Source organism: Danio rerio, chromosome 1, assembly GCF_052040795.2.
Source record: "Danio rerio strain M-AB ecotype USA chromosome 1, GRCz13ab, whole genome shotgun sequence".
NCBI lineage: Eukaryota > Metazoa > Chordata > Actinopteri > Cypriniformes > Danionidae > Danio > Danio rerio.
The window spans coordinates 12,984,517-13,007,615 of NC_141021.1; the positions used below are offsets into that span (position 1 = coordinate 12,984,517).

General features: G+C 34.5%; 1 protein-coding gene across 10 annotated transcripts; it reads left to right on the forward strand.

Annotated features, from left to right (window-relative positions):
• Window positions 1–397: 397 nt before the first annotated feature.
• Window positions 398–22,706, forward strand: si:dkey-26i13.8. Of its 10 annotated transcripts, none has more exons than XM_087236746.1 (23): window positions 544–656; window positions 750–926; window positions 1,012–1,089; window positions 3,678–3,758; window positions 7,853–7,963; window positions 8,123–8,210; window positions 8,361–8,497; window positions 8,602–8,727; window positions 10,663–10,755; window positions 10,853–10,954; window positions 11,247–11,399; window positions 13,004–13,126; window positions 13,498–13,654; window positions 13,786–13,948; window positions 14,947–15,124; window positions 16,128–16,398; window positions 16,511–16,632; window positions 17,176–17,306; window positions 17,404–17,491; window positions 19,382–19,750; window positions 21,753–21,924; window positions 22,110–22,217; window positions 22,318–22,706. In XM_087236746.1, the coding sequence occupies exons 3-23, from the start codon at window positions 1,048–1,050 to the stop codon at window positions 22,476–22,478; spliced, it is 2,976 nt and encodes a 991-aa protein (XP_087092872.1). In that variant the 5' UTR covers window positions 544–656; window positions 750–926; window positions 1,012–1,047; the 3' UTR covers window positions 22,479–22,706. The 10 variants fall into 10 exon arrangements, with proteins under 10 accessions (XP_087092869.1, XP_087092876.1, XP_087092872.1 ...); XM_087236744.1 differs by having other exon boundaries at window positions 576–656; window positions 995–1,089; XM_087236751.1 differs by having other exon boundaries at window positions 577–656; window positions 995–1,089; window positions 21,756–21,924.
• Window positions 22,707–23,099: the final 393 nt, after the last annotated feature.

A 23,099-nucleotide genomic window follows, 5' to 3' on the forward strand; every position in this document is an offset into this window, starting at 1 on the left:
ACAGCAAGAAGGTAGCTGGTTTGAGTCCTGGCTGGACCAGTTGACATTACTGTGGCGTTTGCATGTTCTCCCCATGTTGGCGTTGGTTTCCTCCGGGTGCTCCGGTTTCCCCAAGTCCAAAGACATGCAGTACGTGAATTGAATAAATTTAATTGGCCGCAGTGTATTAGTGTGAGTATGAATGAGTGTGAATGAGTGTTTCCCACTGGATTGCGGTTGGAAAGGCATCTGCTGTGTAAAACATATGCCAGAATAGTTGGCAGTTCATTCCACTGTGGTGACCGCTGGAATAGAGACTAAGCAGAAGCAAAATGAATGAATGAATAATAATTCTGATGCTTGTATTGTTCAAAAATAAATGTAAACAAAACCACCACACAAACTATAATGAAACTATTGAATTGTACCAAATAAAAGTGTTTATATTACACATTTGAATTGTGTTTAATGTTCATTTTCACAGTTTTTTATATTTAAAATCATATGTTTACCTATCAAATATTATCTCATATTTATATATATGAGAACTATGTTAATTGTTTTGACTAATTTCTGGCGCTAAAGTATATTAATGTAACCAAACGGGTGTGTACTTGTCTCTAAGGCAACCGTAACAATTTCCTCGCGCCAGCACACGCCGCCACAGTGTCTTACATGCAAGTTTAAAAGCCGCAAACCCCCTTAAACCTTTATGATTTACCCCTGTTAAATCGTTCACACTCTTACAAACTAGTCTGTCTATATTTTAGGCTGCAGTTAATGTTTTTTAGCTGCTCTGAGGGGATGGCTTGGCATCTCCGCATGGCAGGTTGTTTTACGCCTCTAGGGGTTTGATCTCCGTTAACAACAGTCCGCTGGTGACTCCAGGACCTCCGCTGAGGCCAGCATGAGATTACCCAGCCATCAAGAAGATTAACTAACCCACGGTAAACCACCAGTTTATTCTCGTTCCGCTATAGCTGAGGCGTATGTTGATCTTGTCTGCTAAAAACAGGCTTTTGGACACTCCAGAACAGGTCGGAGTAACGGGAACTCGGGAATAAAAACATGAAGGATTTGCCAGGAGAATGGATGGACCATCAGCTCACGGTAAATTTTCGCTATATAATTTAAAGCACCACAGTTTGTTCAACATATCTCTCTTGCAAGCGCTAATATTGCCATTTTAAGTTAAAAATGTGGCTTTTCGTTGATATGATAATGTGGCTCCTGTGGGACAGGAGAGATTCAACAAGTGAGCATAACGTCTCTCTTGTGGAAAAAACACAACTTTATAATAACATAACATCCATTAATAAGTCATGATGACATTAGAAGGCTTGGGTTTACAATATCAGAACATATAATAAGATTTGTTATGAGCTTTTGTGGTGGGACATGTTGTCAAAAGAGAGACCTTTACAAGGGAGATTTACATATTTAGAAAACCAAAATAGTTTAACATATTTGCTTTTAAGATTTATTAAATTAGGAATTTATTAGCTAATCAACACATGTGAAACTGCATGACATCAACTATTATTTAATAAGAAATTAATAAACAGGTGGCTGAACATGTTCTGCTGTTCAGCTGTAATGCTTGCAGTGGTGGAAAGAGTACTGAAAATCAAACTTAAGTAAAAGTACCATTACTTGCCTACAAATGTAGTGCAAGTAGAGTAAAAGTATCTGTTGTAAATATTACTCAAAGTATGAGTAAAAAGTAGACTACTCAAAAGTAGTGAGTAGTAAGTATTATGCTGTAAAAAGCTGATGCATTTACATGTGATTTGTGGGTGTGTGTAAACGTAACATTCTGTAGTGCATTTAGTTAATGCCCAGCAGGCACACAATTCATTCATTCATTCATTTTCTTGTCGGCTTAGTCCCTTTATTTATCCGGGGTCGCCACAGAGGAATGAACCGCCAACTTATCCAGCAAGTTTTTACATAGCGGATGCCCTTCCAGCCGCAACCCATCTCAGGGAAACAGGCACACAGTCTTAGACGTTAATATTAGGTTAGACTTACGTTGTGATGTCAGGTGACCACAATTCAATGTCTAGCCAGCGTTATTGATGTCAAATAACAATGTCAAAAGACGTTGATATTTGGTTGATTTTAAGATTGTGTTGGAAAGTGACCGAATCCAACGTCGAGCCAACATCTTAAACCAACATCATATTGACGTCAGTACTGACTTTTATTCATCAGGTATGACAACCAAATTCCAACTTCTCTTAGACGTCATAGTGGTGATGTCCACACAACATCAAGCTGTAAAATCATTAGACGTTGATATTTGGTTGATTTTAGGTTGGATGTGGACATTGACCTCAGCCTGAAGTTGGGTTTTGATGTCAACCCGATTTTCATTTTCAAACAAAATGCAACGTCCCCACGACGTTGGGGTGCAACATCAATTTGATGTCATGTTGACGTTTTGCGCATGCTGGGTCTTTAAGGCCATCATACAGTAAACATCTGTCAACTTCTCATCAGTGACGTGCATCTAAACAGTCTCTGGGTCAATGCGTGTAAAGTTTTTTGACATTTTCTTGGATGCTTTAAATGCTTCCAGTTTGCTGCAATTATAAATCACCCATATCTTGTGGTAGTTCATTATGACGTGATTTACCTTCTATGTGCAATTTGCATGGACAGGAATTGCAGGACTGATTTTTTAAATCCCCATAGACAAGAAAAAATAAAGTAGAGGTAGAGACTGCAGGTTAAAGGAAAGAGTGGAGTAAAAGTACCGATACAGCATAAACATGTACTCAAGGAAAAGGAAAAGTACACATTTTAAAAACTTCTTAGTAAATTACAATTCCTCAGATAAACTACTTCAATACAGTCATTTGAGTATTTGTAATTTGTTACTTCGCACCTCTAAATACTTGAAATATGTATACAAAGAGATGACATTTCAAACGTTATAAAAGATTCATGTTTAAAAATTTATTATATATTTATATTATAAGATTTTTAACAAAGACAAATGTAGCAGTTTCTATAAAAATAAGCAGAAAAAGGTTTTCAACCTTTAAAAAAGCACCAAATCAGCATATTAGAATGGTTTTCAAAGGTGTGACACTGACAACTGCAGCCATATGCATAAATAACACCTTTAAAAAAGTTTATATTACATTTAATTTAAATTATAATATTATTTCACAGAATTAGCATAGGATTTAAAATCAAACATTATGAACTGTTTAGTGCAAAAATAATAAACCAATGCACGTGCTGTTATAGTGTGTGTGTGTGTGTGTGTGTGTGTGTGTGTGTGTGTGTGTGTGTGTGTGTGCGTGTGTGTGTGTGTGTGTGCGCGTGCGTGCATGTGTGTAACACATGACAGCTTCTCCTGACCTGGAATAACCTTGTCCTCAGAACTCTTCATCCTTTTTATTTCCTTGCATAATAACTATTAACCCTTATTAAATTATTGCTAATCTGTTAGTTTATTGCATTACAACCTTACAGTTACTGAGATATTATAGATTCTTATATGACATCTATTCGCTGTTTCCTAAAGAGCTTGATGAGAGTTGCTGTAGATTTAAACATGGATATAAAAACAATATAAATTTTTAATTATATTGACAAACGTTGTTTTCTGCACAAACTAGGAAAAAGGCAGATTTGTGATTTATTTCTTTATTTTATTTTTTTTATAAATTATATGCCCTGATTAGGTTGCTCTGCGCATTCGGCCACTAAATGAAGCAGAGATCGAGGAAGGGGCAACCATAGTGGCACACAAGATCGACAATCAGGTAAGCAAAATAGCAGCAACCGACATTAAAACATTAAAGGATGACAGGAAACATGTCAGGTAGGGCTGCACAATACAGTATATCGCAAAATGATCATTATCGTGATAGTAGTATATGCAATATACATATTGCAGACATGCGTTAATATGCATTTTGTTTATACATTGGTTGTTTATCTAAATTTGACCAATCAGATGTGGCCCTACTATTTTAATCCTCACCTCCCCAGTAGTTGCATGTTCTGCTGTTGGCTGAAGTGGCTCAAAGGGGAACGTAGAGCTGAAATTGGTTGAGATAAGTCGAGATAGAAGGAAAATGACAACAGAGTCAGAATATCTGAGGTTTTCACTCATTCATGATCTTTTAAAAAATAAATGTTTGCACCCTGACAGTTTTTCAGTCTGAATTAGAAATAATTAGATCTAAAAAATATATTTTACCTTAATTTTGATATTATGAATTTTATTTTTATTGTTTATTTTAATGTCATAAAATGAATAAATGATTTAAAAGAATCAAAAAATGCATCTTAATAAATGTTATATCATAAGAAATAAGAAATGCAATACTTTTTTTTAAAAATATATTTATTTTAAATAAATAAATACATTTGTTTTAAACACATAATACATTTAAATAAAAGAGAAAAAAACACACATAAGAGAACCTTGCAGAACTTTAAAATACCCCCCCCCCCAAAAAAAATAAAATAATAATAATTAAAAAAAAAAACTCAACAAATACAAAAAAAAAAAAAAACACATCTGTCACTCAGTAACGGTAAAAGGTTAAACTGTAAATTGGATGGCTGAGAAATGCAATACTTAACAACATCACATATTTTTCCAGTATCGTACTGCCCTAATGTCCTGCTTTACTGTCTAAAACTAAAAAAAAATCATTTGTCATATAGTAAAATTTATTACTAAGAGGGGTATGTCACCCAAAAACGGAAAGGCAAAGATCAGTGACTTTATAATTTGGAGCCACGGGTATTAATTATACATTACCTTTTTATGTTTTTTTACTCTCAACAATGCCAATCGCCATTGTTTTGTGTAGCCTTGTAATAACCAGCCATGGTCTCAGCATTATAACAAATCTTGAAAACATATGCAAAACATTCACAAATGCTGATGAAGAGTGTGTTTCTGAACCTGTCATGATGAATGATGGTCTAAAGGCCTAATCCTTCCTTTCGTTTGCAGTAAATCCTATCTACAGTTAGTAAATAAGGTTTACTGTCATCTTTGCTTATCCTTGATGACACAACTCTTAAAGTTAAAGAAGCATGCTACAGATGTTTATGTGTGCTGAAATATTTGCACATATTCTGCTCCTACATATTTCTCCATCTACATTTTCCTACTTCAAACTGATTAATATTAATAATTTTGTGGCATAATAATTTAAAGGCTATATCATTTTTGACAAGAGATGCGTATAGCTTACTTTGACAAACACCTTATATTCAGATGTGCACATTTTAGGCTTATTTCTATTTATTTTCAGGTACAGTGGGCCAAAAATAGATCAATTTGAACACTTCCAAAAAACATGCTGAGAAGATTCAATTTAAGTGCAAAAGGCTTGAGCAAACTTACACTTACATTCTTAAATGAGAGTAAGTGTGAAGCTATAACGACACCTTTAAATGTGTAAAATGTGTTTTTGTCAGTCAGATCACAAGTGAAGGATGCTAAATGCAGGTATAAAATGTTTTACATATTATTTGCAGATAACAGAGCTGAATCAAAAGCCTCTCTGACTGTTTAATCTTCTATAGTCTGCGTTTGCTTTTATGGTTTGCAGTTTTGGATCAAAATGGAGGAAAGTCTTATACATCCATTAACACATCCTCTCCTCCAAAAAGTGAACACCAGGGCCTCCTTTATAAAATGTTACAATGAAACCATCCTATATTTGATCTACACTACCTGATAAAAGTCTTGTCGCCTATCCAAGTTTTAAGAACAACAAATAATAACTTGACTTCTAGTTGATCGTTTGATATAACTTATATAAAAGACTAAGGCCACTAGATTATGCTTATTTTACCAATAGTAACATTGTCATGCCTTGATTTTTAATTATTTAATTAGGACAGTAAGGTATGACTTGTCACTTAACAGAAATAATGTACAGTATAGAATTTTTAAGCCATGGTGCAGTCAGTGGAGAAAGAATTAATATTGTGTATGACTCCCATGAGCTTGGAGGACTGCATCCATACAACTCTGCAATGAGTCATTAATAAAGTCATCTGGAATGGCAAAGAAAGTGTTCTTGCAGAACTCCCAGAGTTCATCAAAATTCTTTGGATTCATCTTCAATGCTTCTTTCTGACACAGACACACAGACAATAATGTTTATGTCTGGTGACTGGGCTGGCCAACTCTGGAGCACTTTGACCTTCTTTGCTTTCAGGAACCTTGATGTGAAGACTGAAGTATAAGGAGCACTATCTAGAATTTGCCCTTTCCTGTGGTTTGTAATGTAATGAGCAGCACAATTTTCTTGATACCTTAGGCTGTTGATGTTGACATCCACTCTACAGGTCTCTTGCATGCCCTCATATTAAATATAACCCCAAACGTTCACCAAACTTGACTGGTTTCTGTGAGAATCTTGGGTCCATGCGGGTTCCAATAGATCTTCAGCAGTATTTGTGATGATTTGGGATGCAGTTGATTCATTTGAAAAATCTACCTTCTGCCACTTTTACAAATGATCAACTAGAAGTCGAATTATTATTTAGTGCTCTTACAACTGGGATTGACGACAAAACTTTTGTCAGGTAGTATAGATCATTATTGTGGCTATGATTTAGAAAGATTAAGGTAAAAAAAAATCTAATTGTATGCATAATTTCTAGAAGTTAAACCTTGTGTATTGTGCAAATGTACTCCCTTGTGTTATGTCTGTGCTGTTCTTTGCCCCATTGACTCCCATTAGAACTAAATTAAGTGGCCAAATGAAGACTCAAAATCACCACATCATGGATGAAAACATCCTCTACAGCACACAAGAATAAAACCTATCAGTAATAATTCCAGGTGTAAAGAGTCTTAGTATGCTGTTTTTGTTGACCTAAAGTCTCCAGAAGGACAGTAGGGTTTTCAGTAGCCATGGGACGATAACCGTTTTTAAGGTATACTGCGGTTTGAAAAAGTAAAGGTTTTAAAACCGCCAACATTTTCTGTAATACCATTCCTAAAATATGTGTAAGATTTCTTAATTAACTTTTTTTTTGTTTTTTTTTTAGGATAGCAATATCTCCAGCAGAAAAGATATCAAAAGATGCCAATTTAAATTGTATAGAAATCTGTGTTTTTGAAACTAATGAAGACAGCAGACAATGATTCATTTGAATTAAATAGCCTGACGTGTTTACTGCTCCAAAATATTTAAATTGTTTCTCAAAATTAAATTTATTTTGTTCAAAGAGGACATTTTTTTTTACCCAGACATTTAAAACATTTTGGAGCGGTATCCACAATACCGTGGTACCATGAAACAGTGATATTTTTATCCAAGGTTATCATACTGTCAGAATCTTATACCCTCCCATGCCTAGTTTTCAGTGTTTCAGAATTCAAGCAGCAGAACATTAAACATTTAAGAGGTCATGAATGATCAACTTTAGATAATATATATTTAATATATTTTGTTTAATTTTGAATTTTGTAAAGCAGTGATGCACTAAACTTATCAAATGTGACAGAATTTAAAATTGTAACAAAAAATATATTTTAAATAAATACTTTTCTTTCAAGTAGTCTGTTAATCAGAGAATCCTGAATCCTATAAATTTAACACCATTTGATAAAAAATATTAGGCACAACATTGGTTACTGGTAATAAAAAATCTGTCATAAACGTGTAACAATATTTAAACACTGTTATTTTTTATACTGCATTTTTTTAGCAAATAAATGTTTTAAATTGATTCTTAAAATCTTGCTTTAAATATTCCTTCATGATTTAATGATAACAGGCCATAGTGGACTGCTGGATTGTAATAGTTAATAGTGCAACATTGAACTACTCTACTAATAAAGGAGCTAATTCTCAGGTCTAATTACTCTCTTCAGATGGTGGTGTTAATGGACCCCTGCGAGGACTCTGACAATGTCTTGAGGGCACATCGCTCACGTGAAAAAACATACATGTTTGATCTGGCATTTGATTACACTGCCACACAGGTGTGTATTAGCACTTCTCATCCCACACAGAGATTTACAAACGTTGTAGGTCAAATCATCATCCTTAATGATCATTATGGAGAACTTTAAGTACAATTCTTGAGAAAGAATGTTTCTGTTTAATTAGGTCTTAATGTTGTTTATTTTTCTTAATATTAGGAGGATGTTTATGTGGCAACAACTAAGAATCTGATTGATGGTGTGATCGCTGGTTATAATGCCACTGTTTTTGCATATGGACCAACAGGTAATGTTGATCTGAATGTTTCTTCTTAGAATACATACTGCATATCCAAATATCTTACAAAATAGTGATTCCATGTAACCAAAACAACAACAGAGAAGCTGGAGAAAAAGGAGCTATCTGGAATATCTGATCATGTATATACTTTTTTAGGAGCTGGAAAGACGCACACCATGTTAGGGCTAGATTCTGAGCCTGGCATTTACATCCGAACACTCAATGATCTCTTCAGAGCCATTGAAGACAGTACTGAAGACTTGGACTGCAGTGTTTATATGTCATATATAGAGGTCTGCCGTGATGTTTTGTAGACAGATAAATTATATTAAATAATATTTATCATGATGCTTTTGGGACTTTTTACACTACACAACGCTAATTAACGTCTTTGCAGATTTACAATGAGATGATCAGAGATCTGTTGAATCCCTCTTCTGGATATCTTGAGCTGCGTGAGGACGGTAAAGGGGAAATACGAATAGCAGGCATCACTGAATTCTCCACGTGTAATGCTAAAGAGGTACTTTTTAATAGTCTAACAGTGTTTCCAAACCTTGTTCATAGGATACAACAAGAGTACATATTTTGGATGTCTCCCTTATCTGAATAATTCATTTTAGGTTTTTGAGTCTCTTCTAATGTTCTGATGAGTTGATTCAGGTGTGTTTGGAATAGGAAGAGGTTGAAAACTGCTGATGTTCCTTCAGGAATAGGCTTGGGAAACACTGGTCTAATATACACAACAATTCTAAAGCTTGGGGATGATTAAAATAATATTACAAAATATTTCTCTTTTAAATGAATGCTCTTCTTTTAAGCTTCTCTTTATATTTAGAAACACATCTGTATAATAATAGCCAACTGATTGCATATTAACAGTGTCATATTTCTGATTCTAAAATTCATTTAATTAGCTGCAATACAAACTCCTTTTTAAAGCAAGCCGTTCCACTTAGTGGGTATCCTTACCAGTGTTGGGAAAAGTTACTTTTGAAAGTAATCCATTATAATATGAGTTACTCTCCAAAAAAGTAACTAGTTGCATTACTTTTACGTTACTTTTAGGGTAAGTAATGCAACTTTTAAGTTACTTTTGCATTACTTTTGACTTGGCTGAGGCTTGATCTTGTAAACAATGTGTTTGCTACTTTAGAGTTATTACTTTACTTTTGTGTTATTAAGTAAGTAAAATTATTGTCCATTTAGACAATCCCCTTTACCTTTTCTTCAATGTGTTCAAAATAGTGAGAATACTGCCATCCCATACATCTAAGGCTCTGGCATCTTCATTTCTGTCTGTTACTGTGAGGAGCACATTCTCTCATTGTGTCCATGATTCAACTACATTAAATATAATTATAAGCAATTAATATTTTTATGGCTAATTAAACTTTTTTTATTATTGCGATTTTAAAACACAGGACATACAAGGGCAATTACATAACATTACATTAACATCAAAATAAATACAACATAAAAATAAAACGAAAAACTTATAATTACTCACAATCACAGACAAGATTTAAGGCTTTAAGATAAATCAACAGCTCTTTTTGCTTTGGTATTTTTTGTTTCTTTTATTACACAAAGGTAATGACCTATTTCTATTTTAAAGTGAGTAAAATTAGTTTTTTTTCCACTGCCCATTTACATTTATAAATGAAAAAATTCCATATATAATGAGCAAATTAACAACATACCAAATTTTGAAGACGATTGTATCCTCATAAAAAAAATAAAACATCTTTTTCTTTGAATTCCAATGCAATATTCGTATAATAAAATAAAAGGCTAATTAAACTTAGAAGTAACTCGCATTACATTTTTTTAAGAGTAACTCAAAAATTATTACTTAATTTAAGTAATCATTACTTTACTTCAGGGGTGCCCAAACACAGTCCTGGAGGGGCCGTGTCATGCACAGTTTAGCTCCAACTTCCTTTAAAACACATGTCTGGAAGTATTAGTATACCTAGAAAGGGATTGATTAGCTTGTTCAGGTGTGTCTAAGGTTGTGGGGTTGGAACTAAAATCTGCAGGACACGAGCCCTCCAGGACTGAGTTTGGGCATCCCTGCTTTACTGGTTACTTAGAAAAGTAATATCATAGGTCTCAAACTCAATTCCTGGAGGGCTGCAGCTCTGCAGTTTTGCTCCAACCCTATTCAAACACAGCTGATCAAACTAATCAAGGTGTCCAAGAGCAGTCTTTGACGCCTTAATTAGTTTAATCAGGTGTGTTTGAGAAGGTTTGGAGCAAAACTGTGCAGAGCTACGGCCCTCCAGGAATTAAGCTTGAGACGTATGGTAATATTATTAAGTAACTTGCGTTACTTGTAAAGCGTTTAACACAACACTGATCCTGCCCATTAATTTCCCATTATAGTCTGATCTGATAGTGTCTCTAATAAAGATTTATGTCCTTCTAAATCTAGTGTGTTTACCTGTGAATTTAGATAATGGCTCTATTGACAAAAGGAAACAAACAGAGGACCCAGGAGTCAACAGCTGCTAACAAGACGTCTTCTCGGTCTCATGCTATACTTCAGGCAAATCTAGAACACACACCCACTAATCATCTATGACCATGACCTCAAATTGCCACTGTAGACTGAGTGCACATCTCCCGCTTTGTCTGTTTAACAGGTGACAGTGAAGCAAAAGAGCCGTGTAAAAGATATCAACGAGGAGGTCAGGGTGGGGAAGCTATTCATGGTGGACTTGGCAGGAACGGAGCGTGCATCACAGGTACATTCTGTGTGTTTAGATGTGCCGAAGTGGAACACAAGCTTTCAAATTCCACAGGGATGCCAGATTTTATAGTACAGTGCCCTCTCTCGTCTTTCACCAAAATTAATATTTAACTTCTTCTAGCCTTCATTATTTATATGCATATAATGTGAGACTGAAAAAGAAATTTGAGCTCATAAGCTGGCCAAAACTACATCGAAGCATTCCTACAGTACACACAATAGCTGTGACTTGCTGTGAACATCAAATGCCCTCTGTTCTGAACCGTTTTTTTTTTTTTTTCTCTCAGACTCAAAACAGAGGAAAGAGAATGAAGGAAGGAGCACATATAAACCGTTCCCTGTTAGCGCTGGCCAACTGCATCAATGCCTTGAGCGAGAAAGGTGGAAAAGGGGCTCAGTTTGTCAACTACAGAGACAGCAAACTCACTCGACTTCTTAAAGTGAGCAAAACTATCTTTAAAACTTTGTAATTTATCCCAGACGTGGTTTCTGATCACTGTATGATGTAGAAATATACAGCAGGGAAAATAAGTATTGAACATGTTATGTTTTTCTCTGTGAATAATGTTTCTAAAGGAGCTGTTGACATGGAATTGAACCAGATTTTGGTAAAAAAACAAACATAAAACAAAGAAAAAAATCTTAAAGATTAGTTTTGTGTGATAACAATGGAATGACACAAGGAGAAAGCCCTGAACTTTAACATTAGTTGGGTGCAGTTGCATGCTGCTCTATAACCTGAACGCACAAGACTCCTCTCTTTGTTTAACCAAATAAAAAAAAGTTAAATTAAAAGTAAATTAAAATCTCTTTTACAAGAGTGATCTGGCCAAGAAAGCAGCCATCAACAAATAACATAATATAGCAGGGGAAATAAGTATTGAACAAGTCATGTTTTTTTCCTGGGAATAATGTTTCTAAAGGAGCTGTTGACATGGCATTGAACCAGATTTTGGTAAAAATCCAAACAATACAAACATAAAAATAAAACAAAACAAAATAAATCTGAAAAATTAGTTGTGTGTAATAACAATGGAATGACACAAGGAGAAAGCCCTGAACTACTGAAACATATTTAATACTTTATGTAAAAGACTTTTTTAATGATGTCAGTTTAAAGATGCCTCTTATGGTGAATGAAGTCACATGCATTGCTCAGGTGTGAGTTTTTCACAGACTTCAATAGAGAGTAAAAATCTTGATGGTTCTTTGGGTCTTGTCTCCCAAATCTGATCTTTATTTAGCATTCTATATTGGATTCAGGTTAGGTGATTGGCTGGGCCATTCTACAGCTTGATTTTCTTTCTCTGAAAACATTTAAGAGCTTTCTTGGCTGTGTTTTGGATCATTGTCTTGCTGAATTGTCCATCCTAGTTTCATCTTCATCCTCCTGATAATGTAGATGTTGGACTGAAGCAGCGACCATTCATTTATAATGATGAAGGGCAGAGGGTTGCGCAAGAACTACTAAGAGATTTTAGCTGCTTTTCTGCTGTCTTTTTACACATTCCTTTCATCATGTTTTCAATACTTTTTCCCTGCATCCTTTCATTTTATTATACATAACTTAATTTGTAAACTTATTATATTGTTACCAACATCCTTGGGAAATGTGTCACCTTTAGAAAAATGTTTTCTAAGAAAAATGGTTACATGTCCAATACTTATTTTCCCCACTGTATTAAATGCATCTGAAATCACATTCTAAGTAGGCAGTACATTTGAATTAGATTTTACTACAGGACTGTTACACTACAAATGTGAAATTGAGTAGTACGACTGTAATTTGGAGATATTGCATCAGCCATGTTATCATTGTTGCATGACCTATCTGCAATAGTTGCGTTGCTTCACTACCACTCATAAATTTGTTTTATTGTCCTCATGGGATAGTAAAGTTTCCAGTCTTTCACTGATGGTTTTCCAAATATGAGTTTATAAGATCTAATTAGCTCGCATAATATTTACGATGTATTAGTAATTAAATATGTGATTTTAGATCCACAGCTAGTTCGATTTACAGTTGATTTGATGTGCTTTTCAGGATGCTTTAGGAGGAAACAGTCGCACCGTCATGATTACCCATATCAGTCCTGCAAGCTCCAATTTTGAGGAATCCAGAAACACATTAGTTTATGCTGACAAAGCCAAAAATATACGAACCAAGGTAAACACACACACACACACTTCACAATCTGCATCAACTACAACTTAATATTGACATAAAGGAATATTTTAACCAATAAAGTGTAAAAAGTCTTTCATTATTTACTCAAACCTGTATGAATGTCTTTTATTTCCTGAACCCAAAAGAGCATATTTTGATTACTATGACTTTCTATGATGGTTTAATTGATTGATTTACAATTTTATTGAAACTATTTTGCATATTTATGGTGAAAATCTGTAAAGTAATTATAACTGAGATCTTAATTTTCAATGTCCGATTGCCACATTATGTTTTCAAATCTGTGATTTGACTGTGTTGAGATGTAGCTGAGGTCCTCTCCAACCATTATGTTTTAACCACTTCTATAGGTGAAACGTAATTTGATGAATGTCTCCTATCACCTGGCCCAATACACCCGCATTATTGCAGATCTGCGAAGTGAAATTGAACGACTTCGGGCAAAGATCGATCAACAAAGTCAAGATCAACTGAAAGGAGAGAAAGCAGACATCCGTAACATTCAAGGTAATCTTTCATTAAAATCTTTCATTAAAAGTATGAGCAATCAAATTAGATCTTGCCATCTTAATATTATTATTAAGGACATTCTTTCTAAATATTTTTGCCAACTGATTTGTCCGTGTGGGCTGTTTCAGCTGAAGTGCAACAGTACAGTCATGGTGAGATGGCTTTACTGCAGGAGCAGCTCCTGTCTGCCTTCAGGGAGCAGATGGAGATCAGACGCAGCCTCATGGAACTGGAGAACTGCAATATGGAACTGCACATAGACACATCCAGACATCTGCTCACCATTTCAGAGTAAACACAAACCTAAAATACATTTACAAATGGAGTTTTGTTGATCTGTAGTTCTTCCGTTAGAGACATGGTTATTGTAGGTATACAGTGGTCAACATTGGAAGTGGATCAAAAAAGTTATGAATAATTTGATCAATTGTTAAGAATGAGTGTTGTTTAATAGTTTTAGGGCAACTTTGATCAAAGGTTTTTATCCACTTTAAATAATGACTACTGTTTATTAGAAAAAAACAGTAATTCAGTTAATAGAAAGGCCATTTTTAAATTTTAAAAATGTATGTGCTAAAATAACTAACTTAACGCTGAAATCAGTTTTTAAAAAATCTATAAATACTGAACAAGCCCCCAGATGACCCCTAACCTGATTTCACCAAGTGGGGACATGTTCATGGATTAACATCTATGTTGATCATGGAACAATATTTCAATCAGCCAATTAGAATTAAGGAATACGTTTAAAGTTTATGTTAAGTTTAGGCTTATGGTTATGTACTTCTACATGAGTGTTATCCAACTAATATTATTCTCCTCTGATTTTGGGAATAATTTACAGTTATAGCTGGGTTTCGGGTAGGGAATAGCTATGGATTAGCGACATAGATGACATGTTAATCCAGGATCGCAACATACTTGGCAAAACTTGACTGACTGACACATCTTGAACTGTCTAGAATAAAATCAGCCATCTACATGACATATTTTTTGTGGGGTCGACAAACGGGCTGGTTTCAATGCATTTACTTGCATTTCCTGAACAGAAAGAACATAAAATTCTAGTATCATCATCCTTCTAAATTGTAAAGAGTCTACCTTTATCTACTATAATTTGTGTGTATTAACAATAAAAGCAAAGCATTGTGTTTACCTGAAATTAAAAAAAGATTTCCTGAAACTTCTTTCTGAAAAAGTATTTGTGATAAGATTAAGCCTGCCTGCAATTACCCCATCACCTTTTCACAACTTTACTTTTTTATCTTTGTATTTTCCTTATTTGTTAGTTGGGAGCGAGATCGAGCACGTGCCAGGCGAGAGAAAGATGAGTTATCTGGACAGAAGAAACACACAGACAAGGAGGAAGAGCAAGAGAGCATGCCAGAGGAGCCTCAATATGTTACAGCAGCTCGAGAGGAGATCGGCCCTCTACTGGCTGAACAGAGGAAGACAATGGAGCTAAAAGTGATTAGTCTTTTTTTTTTTATCTGATATTGCGATATTTAATTTTTCTGCAATAAATATTTCAATTTTTATACACTTTTACAAGATAATATTAATCGGTTTTCTGGAGAGTCTTACAATATTCAGATAAGGAAATTGAATAATCACAATGCAAAAAGTTATTTTCTTACTTTGCTTTGCTTTGAGTCCAAATATCTAAAAAAAAATCCTAAATCAAGTAAAAATACTGTTTTGTTTTCAACTTCAGAAGAAATAAGGCAAAATTAAGAGTTTTCCATAAACAAAATTATCTTTTTTTTGTTGCATAAATCGCATAAATTCCGTATAAATACAGTAATTAAATACATTTCTGTAGCTCCTTGTCAACTATAATTTAGACTTAACATTGCATATCTTGCGATGTGACTATAGCAGATGCACAAATTGCGATATCGATGCTGAAACAATATATTGTGCAGGCCTACTTCTGTTACAGTAGTAATTAAGATATGGGCTGTATTTGAAATCGCATACTTCAATATTATATAATACGCTAAAAACAGTATGTTAGCCGAGTATTATGTCTGAATTCATAGAATTCAAAAAACTGCATGTGGGAAGTACACGAATGACTTACTATATCCGGCGAGATTCTCAAGTGCGCTTCCAATGGATGCTACGCTATCTCATGATGCTCCACGAGAGAATTCATGAATGGGAGTAAAGCAACGCAACTGACATGGGTAGACCACGTGATGATGACAAAATAGCAGATGTAGTTCCATTCATACTACTCACATTCATACTGTATAGAACAGAATTTTCCAATGGTCGAGTAGTACATTTGAATTCAAATGCAGTGGAAGTCGGGCACAGCCCTTTTGAATGAGTCATGAAAGCAAATGAACATCTAGCATGTCAGCAGTGTTATCTGCAACACTTTTTACTTTAGACCATTTTTTTAAATGTCAATTTATGTCCTCAGCGAAGTAGTTTTTTTTTTTGGTTTCCTCTTTCTTTTTAGCGAGAACTGGAGGAAAAACTATTGAACATGAAGCTGAAGTCATCTAAGATTGAGGAGTTGCTCCCTAAACGCATAAGCAACACTGAGCAGAGAGACATTCTGATGCTGCTTTGTAAAGTCCATGAACTTGAACTGGAGAAAACTGAAATCCAGTCAGCTGTTCTGTGCAAAGAAAACGTTCTCCGCACAAAAGACTTCATCATTCAGCGGCACGAGCAGCAGCGGACGCTCTGCGATGACATCATACACCAGCAGAAGATGCTAATTGAAGGTGTGGGTTTCTGAAATGGCGTCTTTAAAGCAGGCATTTGACCTTTGATAAACATTGCAATGATATGAATTTTTCCTAAGGTTTTTTTATTTTTTTTTTATTTTGTCCACAGATCAAGGACTTTGTGTACCTGAGGGATTGCAAGAGCTTTATTCGCTGTACTTTGGTGAATTAAGTGATGGAATCATTGACCAAATACTGAACCTTCACACTTTCACAACAAACAATTTAAATGTAAGCTTTAACTAGATGTTTTTTTAACATTTTGTTAGTTTTTTCTTTTCTATTATTTAATAATGTTCAAGAGTTTGGGTTTAAAGAAGTCATTTGTGCTGCTTTACTTCATAAAAAACATTAATATTGTAAAATATTATCATTTAAAATGTATATTTTTATTTTAAATTACATGACATTTCAGCAGCCATTATTCCAGGCTTAAGTGTCATGTGATTTTTCAGAAGTCATTGATTTTTTACTGCTCAACAAACATTTCTTATTATTACCAGTGTCAATCCAGTTATGCGGTTTATCTTTTGCTTACTTCTTCAGTATTCTGTGACTTTTATTCGCAAAATATAATTCCCCAACCTTTGGCAGTGCATTTATAATTTCTGCTCACAAACTTTATTATAATCAAGCAGCACATTGACACTGTCTGTTTTGATTTAGTTAATGCATTGATGCTGAATAAAAATGTTGATTTCTTTGTAAAAATATTTCTTACTTAACCTAAATCATTGAATGGCATTGAATCAAAACATTATTTCGATTACACAGGCCAGGCAACTGAGACTTGATGTCATCTCCAATTTAGAAGAAGCAGATAAAGCAGAGCAAAGCAACGTGAAATTCAGTCCTTTAGATAAACATCCCCGTGACTCTTCTTCATCTGGGCTGGATTATGACAGGTAAATCATGCAATAAGTAGACTGTTGTGTTTATCCAGAATGACATAAATTGTGTGTTTTCATCTTGCTTGTATTTCTTTTATCTCCCTCATTACAGTGACACTAACAGAGTTTTTAAATCACTGTCTAAAATTAAACCTCGGAGACAGCACCATTCATCTTCTAGCCAGACTCTTATGAGGAAGGTAAACAAAAAACACAGAAAGCCATCTTAAATTATTTCATACTCAACACAGATGAAGCAGTATCAACAGATATTAAGCAGACAGTCTACTATTACTCAAATAGACCATCAATATAAAGTGTTACCCTGGTTTGAACTTGGGCTGGACACTGTGACCAATTTGGATATTTAATTCTTTTTCATATGGTTTTAATTTAAATTTAATTTGATTAGATTCAATATTAATTAGTGATGAGTATTTCATTTAAAATGCTAGTTTTGTAGACATGCTCCAACTCCAACATGCTGTAATAATTAAACACCCTTGTGTGTTGAGGATTTTTTTATCCACTTGAGTCTTAATTTGGCCACAACTTTCTCTGTGTTTCAGCAAATGGAATGATTTTTGGTGACAAATCTTATTTTGACACATAATTTGGGAAAATGCATTGAAGATTTTCAAGAACTCAATTACACTCTAGGTTGGTGGCTGTTTTTGCCCCACTGACTTCATTTATACACCGCACTGACACCATATTATTATGTACTCTTGATTGTTGGTCGGTTTCCCTTTTGGGATGAGGTCAAATCTATAATTTTGCTGTTGATTATCCGTTGAACTAAAAAAAGCTTAGTGTTTGGCTTGTATATGGCGTTATATGGACACAATATTTCCTCTAGGATTTTTTCCAGCTGTGGCACAGATCTACCAACTACCTATGGTGTTTTTACAATGACAAATGTCGTGAGCACAAAATGTCCTTATTCGTGCACAAAACTTCTTGCACGCCCTAAAATATATGCTGCTCAAGTGCATTTTCTTGTGTGTTCTCAAATAAACGCTTCTAAAGTGTGATTTAGTGCATTTTGTAATAAGTATGTCTCCAACATTTATTAGATTTGCTAGGAATATTTATGAATGTCCAATAAACCTACAGAGCAGTATTAATGCGTCCTGAAGTAAAGTGAAACGGCTGTAAACTAAAGCAAGATAAAGTCATTATATGCAGAGCCCTAGACCTTTATCTATAAAGAATGGAAACTGTGTTTATCTTAACTAAAATCTATGTCATGTTTGCTGGTCTCACGCATCAGGTCAGTCAGTGAGCACATAACCTTAAAGGGTTAGACAAATAACGCACAGCACTACTACGATTACAGAAAAGTTTGTGCTGTTATAATTCACTTATTTTTTAATACGTTTTGGTGCGATTATTACGCGCTACTAAAAAAAAAAACACAACAATGTTTTGAATGAGATTTTGTAATGTAGCTGTGGTGGGATGAATTTTGGCGTGGCGCTCCGCCATGGAAGAATGAATGTAGCAGAAACCATGTATAATGTGTGTAAGAAAGGCCTTTGTGTACTTGCCTTAATTTGTCTGGGAAAATCAAATTAAGCACCTTACCTGTTAGAACATAGTAAACATAGTTAGTGTATTTATGTACGCAGAATTTTACTCCATAGAACTCCATATAAAAGCCAAAAACTTTTTTATCACAGGCCTATATAAAGGGCTAATGGTGCCAACTGATCATCAACAGTAAAAATGACCAGTTTTACCACTTCCCAACAGAGAAAACCACCAACAATCAAAAATACATGATAATTTGGATTCAAGGCTTTTCATTTAAAGAATGTGGTTATAATGGAAGTCAATGGGGCAAAAACAGCCACAAACATAACAAAAAGGGTAATAAATTTGTACAATACACAGGGGTTAACAATAGCCCAGATCCTTTTATTGAATTACTTTTTACTTTTTATTATAAGGCAACAAATGTCAAAAATAATGCCTCTCATCTGACCATTAATGATATTATCTTTACACCTATTGTAAACAGGGCCATAGATAAAGTTTTCATCTCCGTTATGTGCAGTCTATAATGTGGCTGAATGTTTTTTGAGCAGGTTTGTGCTGTTAAGGATTCAACTCCTATATGTCCAACTGAATCTGTGAGTCCAGACACTCTGAGGGAAATTGTCAGCGACACTAAAAGCATCTCGGTCATAGCAGCGAAACGGCGCTCTCGCCTTCAAGCAAAGTCCAATTCCAGGATGGCTGGTATGGGTTTGGCCGCAGGGCTCAAGTCCTCAGTGAGCATGGACAGCCTAGTTTCTACTTTGCCAGATGAGTCAGCTGAGGTCAGAAGAAGCCACCAAAGACATGGAGGTAGCTCACAGTCTAAGCAGGACCCCAAGAGAACAGAAGGCAGAACGGAGCTGCCTGAGAAACAGCAGCACAAAAAGAGGTCCAGATCTTTTGAAGCAAGTAAAAGGGTATGATCACATCTACAGTACAGTATGTGCACCTCCATGTGTTTGTGCTTCTGTGAGTTTTAGTTATGTTAATATATAAATACACTCTACCATTTAAAGTTTTGGGATCAGTATGATTTGTTTTTTAAAGACAGAAGCTTTTAATACAGGGGTCTCAAACTGCCGGTCCCTCTGCCTTACACTCTCTCTCCTCCCTTCGGCATGCTACTGACATCAAAAATATAAAGAGATTCTGCCCCCAAAACATATTTTTGAATCACTATCACTGCATATAACCACTTGTGGTTTTGACTCCACCTACTGGACATTTTAAGCACTATACTACTGTTCGAGTTACTTTCGTTTTCTCTCAGTATGCTGTCGAGAGTAACGCACATGCAGATTATTTCAGGGCTGATTTAATCGTTGAAATATTTGTCCTTAAGTGCTCTATTTTAACTAAAGCTATATATTTGTAAATATTTAAGGGTCATACTATTATATTTTTTACCACCTGTGTTGTGTTGTACAAACACATCTCCATGGCTTAGAGGTCATTTTGCTAATATTGTACTCAAATAATTCTCACTAAAGTTACCCACACTGCTTTCTGCTGCTCTTGCGCTATTTGTTAAACTATTGGTTAAGCATGCCTTAAGGTGCATTATTAAAATCTAAATTTGTGTTTGTTACCATTAGTTAATGCACTGTGAGTTAACATGAACTGTCATTATTTAACTTAAATATTATTATATATTATTAAACATTGACTAACATTAACAAATTTGAACAAGTGATGTAATAAAGGTATTACTAATTGTTTGTTCATGTTAGTAAATACATTAACTAACATTCACTAATGGACCGTTATTTTAAAGTGGTACCAAATGTTTTATTAATATACGAATCCTGTAAAAAAATGCATCAGAGCTATAAAAAAAATTAAGCAGCAGTAATGTAGTCAATATCGATAATGCAATATTTAATTTTTTTTTTATTTCTCTTTTTTGCTAAACTTATTTTTATTTGAATTATTTTAGTACTAAATCATCCAATTACAATAATTTATAAAGGATTATGTGACACTGAAGACTAAGGTTGGGTATTGTTTGGGGTTATTTCGATATCAGTGCTAAATCAATACTTTAAATTTATACCGGTGCCAAAACGGTGCCTGAACTGATACATCCAAAATTATTTGTCAAAAAATATATATATATATTAATCATTTTAATTGAACAATAAAATGTAAGTTTAAAGCATACATCACTTCATATTTTATATATTTGAATTGCATTAATATATTTCTGTTGATCATTTGTTTGTTAGCATGAATGCAAGATTTATGTTATGCAATTAACATCACATTAGCTTACTATTAATCTGTGGAAAGGCTGTCACCTAAATCAGTGAACTTTTTTGTAGGGTCGGGGCTTATGACTGTTTACATGGACATCAGTAATCTAATGATTTGCCTTAATCTAAATGAGACAAAATTATGATAAGGTGTTTATACAAGTTGCCTTTTAAATGTTCCTTTCATGATGTTATAGCACATAGATCGATTAACAACATTACGTCGTGACGCTATCCACGTTTCCTCCAGAGTTATTGGAGGAATGTAATTTTGAGTGTTTCGTTTTTATTTTTCGACATTTAACTGCAGTGTAGCAGCTTCACTTTCATTCAGGAACATTTCATTCATGCCCCTGTGACAAACTGAGGTATTTAAAATATATTTAAATGAAAACAAATGTTTTAAATTGTAATAACATTCCACTATATTATTGTTTAAAATCGTTGAAAATGAAAAAAATATATATTACATTTTTTTATTAATACATATCACTTTAAGCATACTAACAAAAATATTTACAATGTGTTATTGCATTCTTTTCAGTGAAACTCACAACAAATGATTACCTACTACCTACCTAAATTGATAAAAATATGTGGAATCTGTCTATTTTAAGTTACATTCTCAAACCTAGTCATTTTAACCATTACTGATTTGTGTTCACAGCAGGTACAAAAACCAAGACAAAATGCTTCCAGGTATCCAGCTTTGGAAAGCATCTCAGACAACCACCTTGTGCGGCCAGCATTAAACATCATCCAGCCACTCAATGGCGGTCCTGCAAACCCTGCAACACCTCCAGTAGCAAAAGTGAAAATCCCGGTTTCTCACTTTACAGGTAAAAAACTACAGCGTTTCAAAGATTTTTCCAAATTCAAGCAAAGAGGATGTGATCTCCTTTACAAAACGCAGACTTAAAGTGATTGCTGGCTTTACAGAAAGAGTAAAACATTTTTCAATGTGTTGCTTTTGTTGTGCACACTTGAGATGTTGGAAACAAACTTTGGCATTTAATCAATTTAGGTGAAGTACAGTTTCAAAAGTTGGAGATCAGGGGAACACCACCCAGCACCATCCATCAAAAACACTCAGACACCAAACGAGCGCAGGCCGTCTACAAACGACAGCGAGGTGAGCTTTTCTTATTATTATTATCATCAGTCTTTTTTAAATTGTGAAATTAATTTGGGAGGCTAATGGCCAACTTAAGCTGACTAAGATATGTTTGTAGGCCAAGGAGATGTTTGTTACCCCAGCAGTCTCCTCCAGCAAGCAGGCAATTACAAGAAGTCCACCAATGAAAATCCTAAACAAAAAGCAATGGCCGATGTCAACAGAAAGAACGAAACACGGCAAAGGAACAAACATGCTGTAAAAAAGTCATACGTCTGAGTTTTTAGTGCTTATAAGAGAGATCTACTTTTTGCTTTGCAATGTACAGCGAAGAACGTTGTAAATTTACATTACTTTTATTATAGCTTTTTAACAGAAATGTATTGAAGATTTTTAGCCTTTTGAGATTTTATACGTTTTACCTCAGACAGCACTGACAATATTTTTAATGATCACATTTAAAACATGTAAATAAGAGCTTAAAAATAAACTATGGTTAAGAATGAATTTGTTTTTGTCATTATCGAGTCAACTCCTAATTCTGGAAAAATAAATACAAAAACATGGCTGTATAATGGTCAAAAAAATCAATCCACCATCCACAAATAATCTTCTGTTACTTATGATTCATATCTGTGGTCTAGTATGAGCACCAAAATGTTTTACTGGTTATACTATAATTTAATATTCATCCCTTCATTTTCCGTGGGCTTAGTCCCTTATTTATCAGGGGTCGTCACAGCGAAATGAATCACCAACTATTCCAGCATATGTTTTACGCAGGGGATGCCCTTCCAGCCGCAACTCAGTACTGGAAAATGCCCTATAAGTTCATTCTCACCCATACACTACGGCCAATTTAGCTTATCCAATTCACCTATTGCGCATGCATTTGGACTG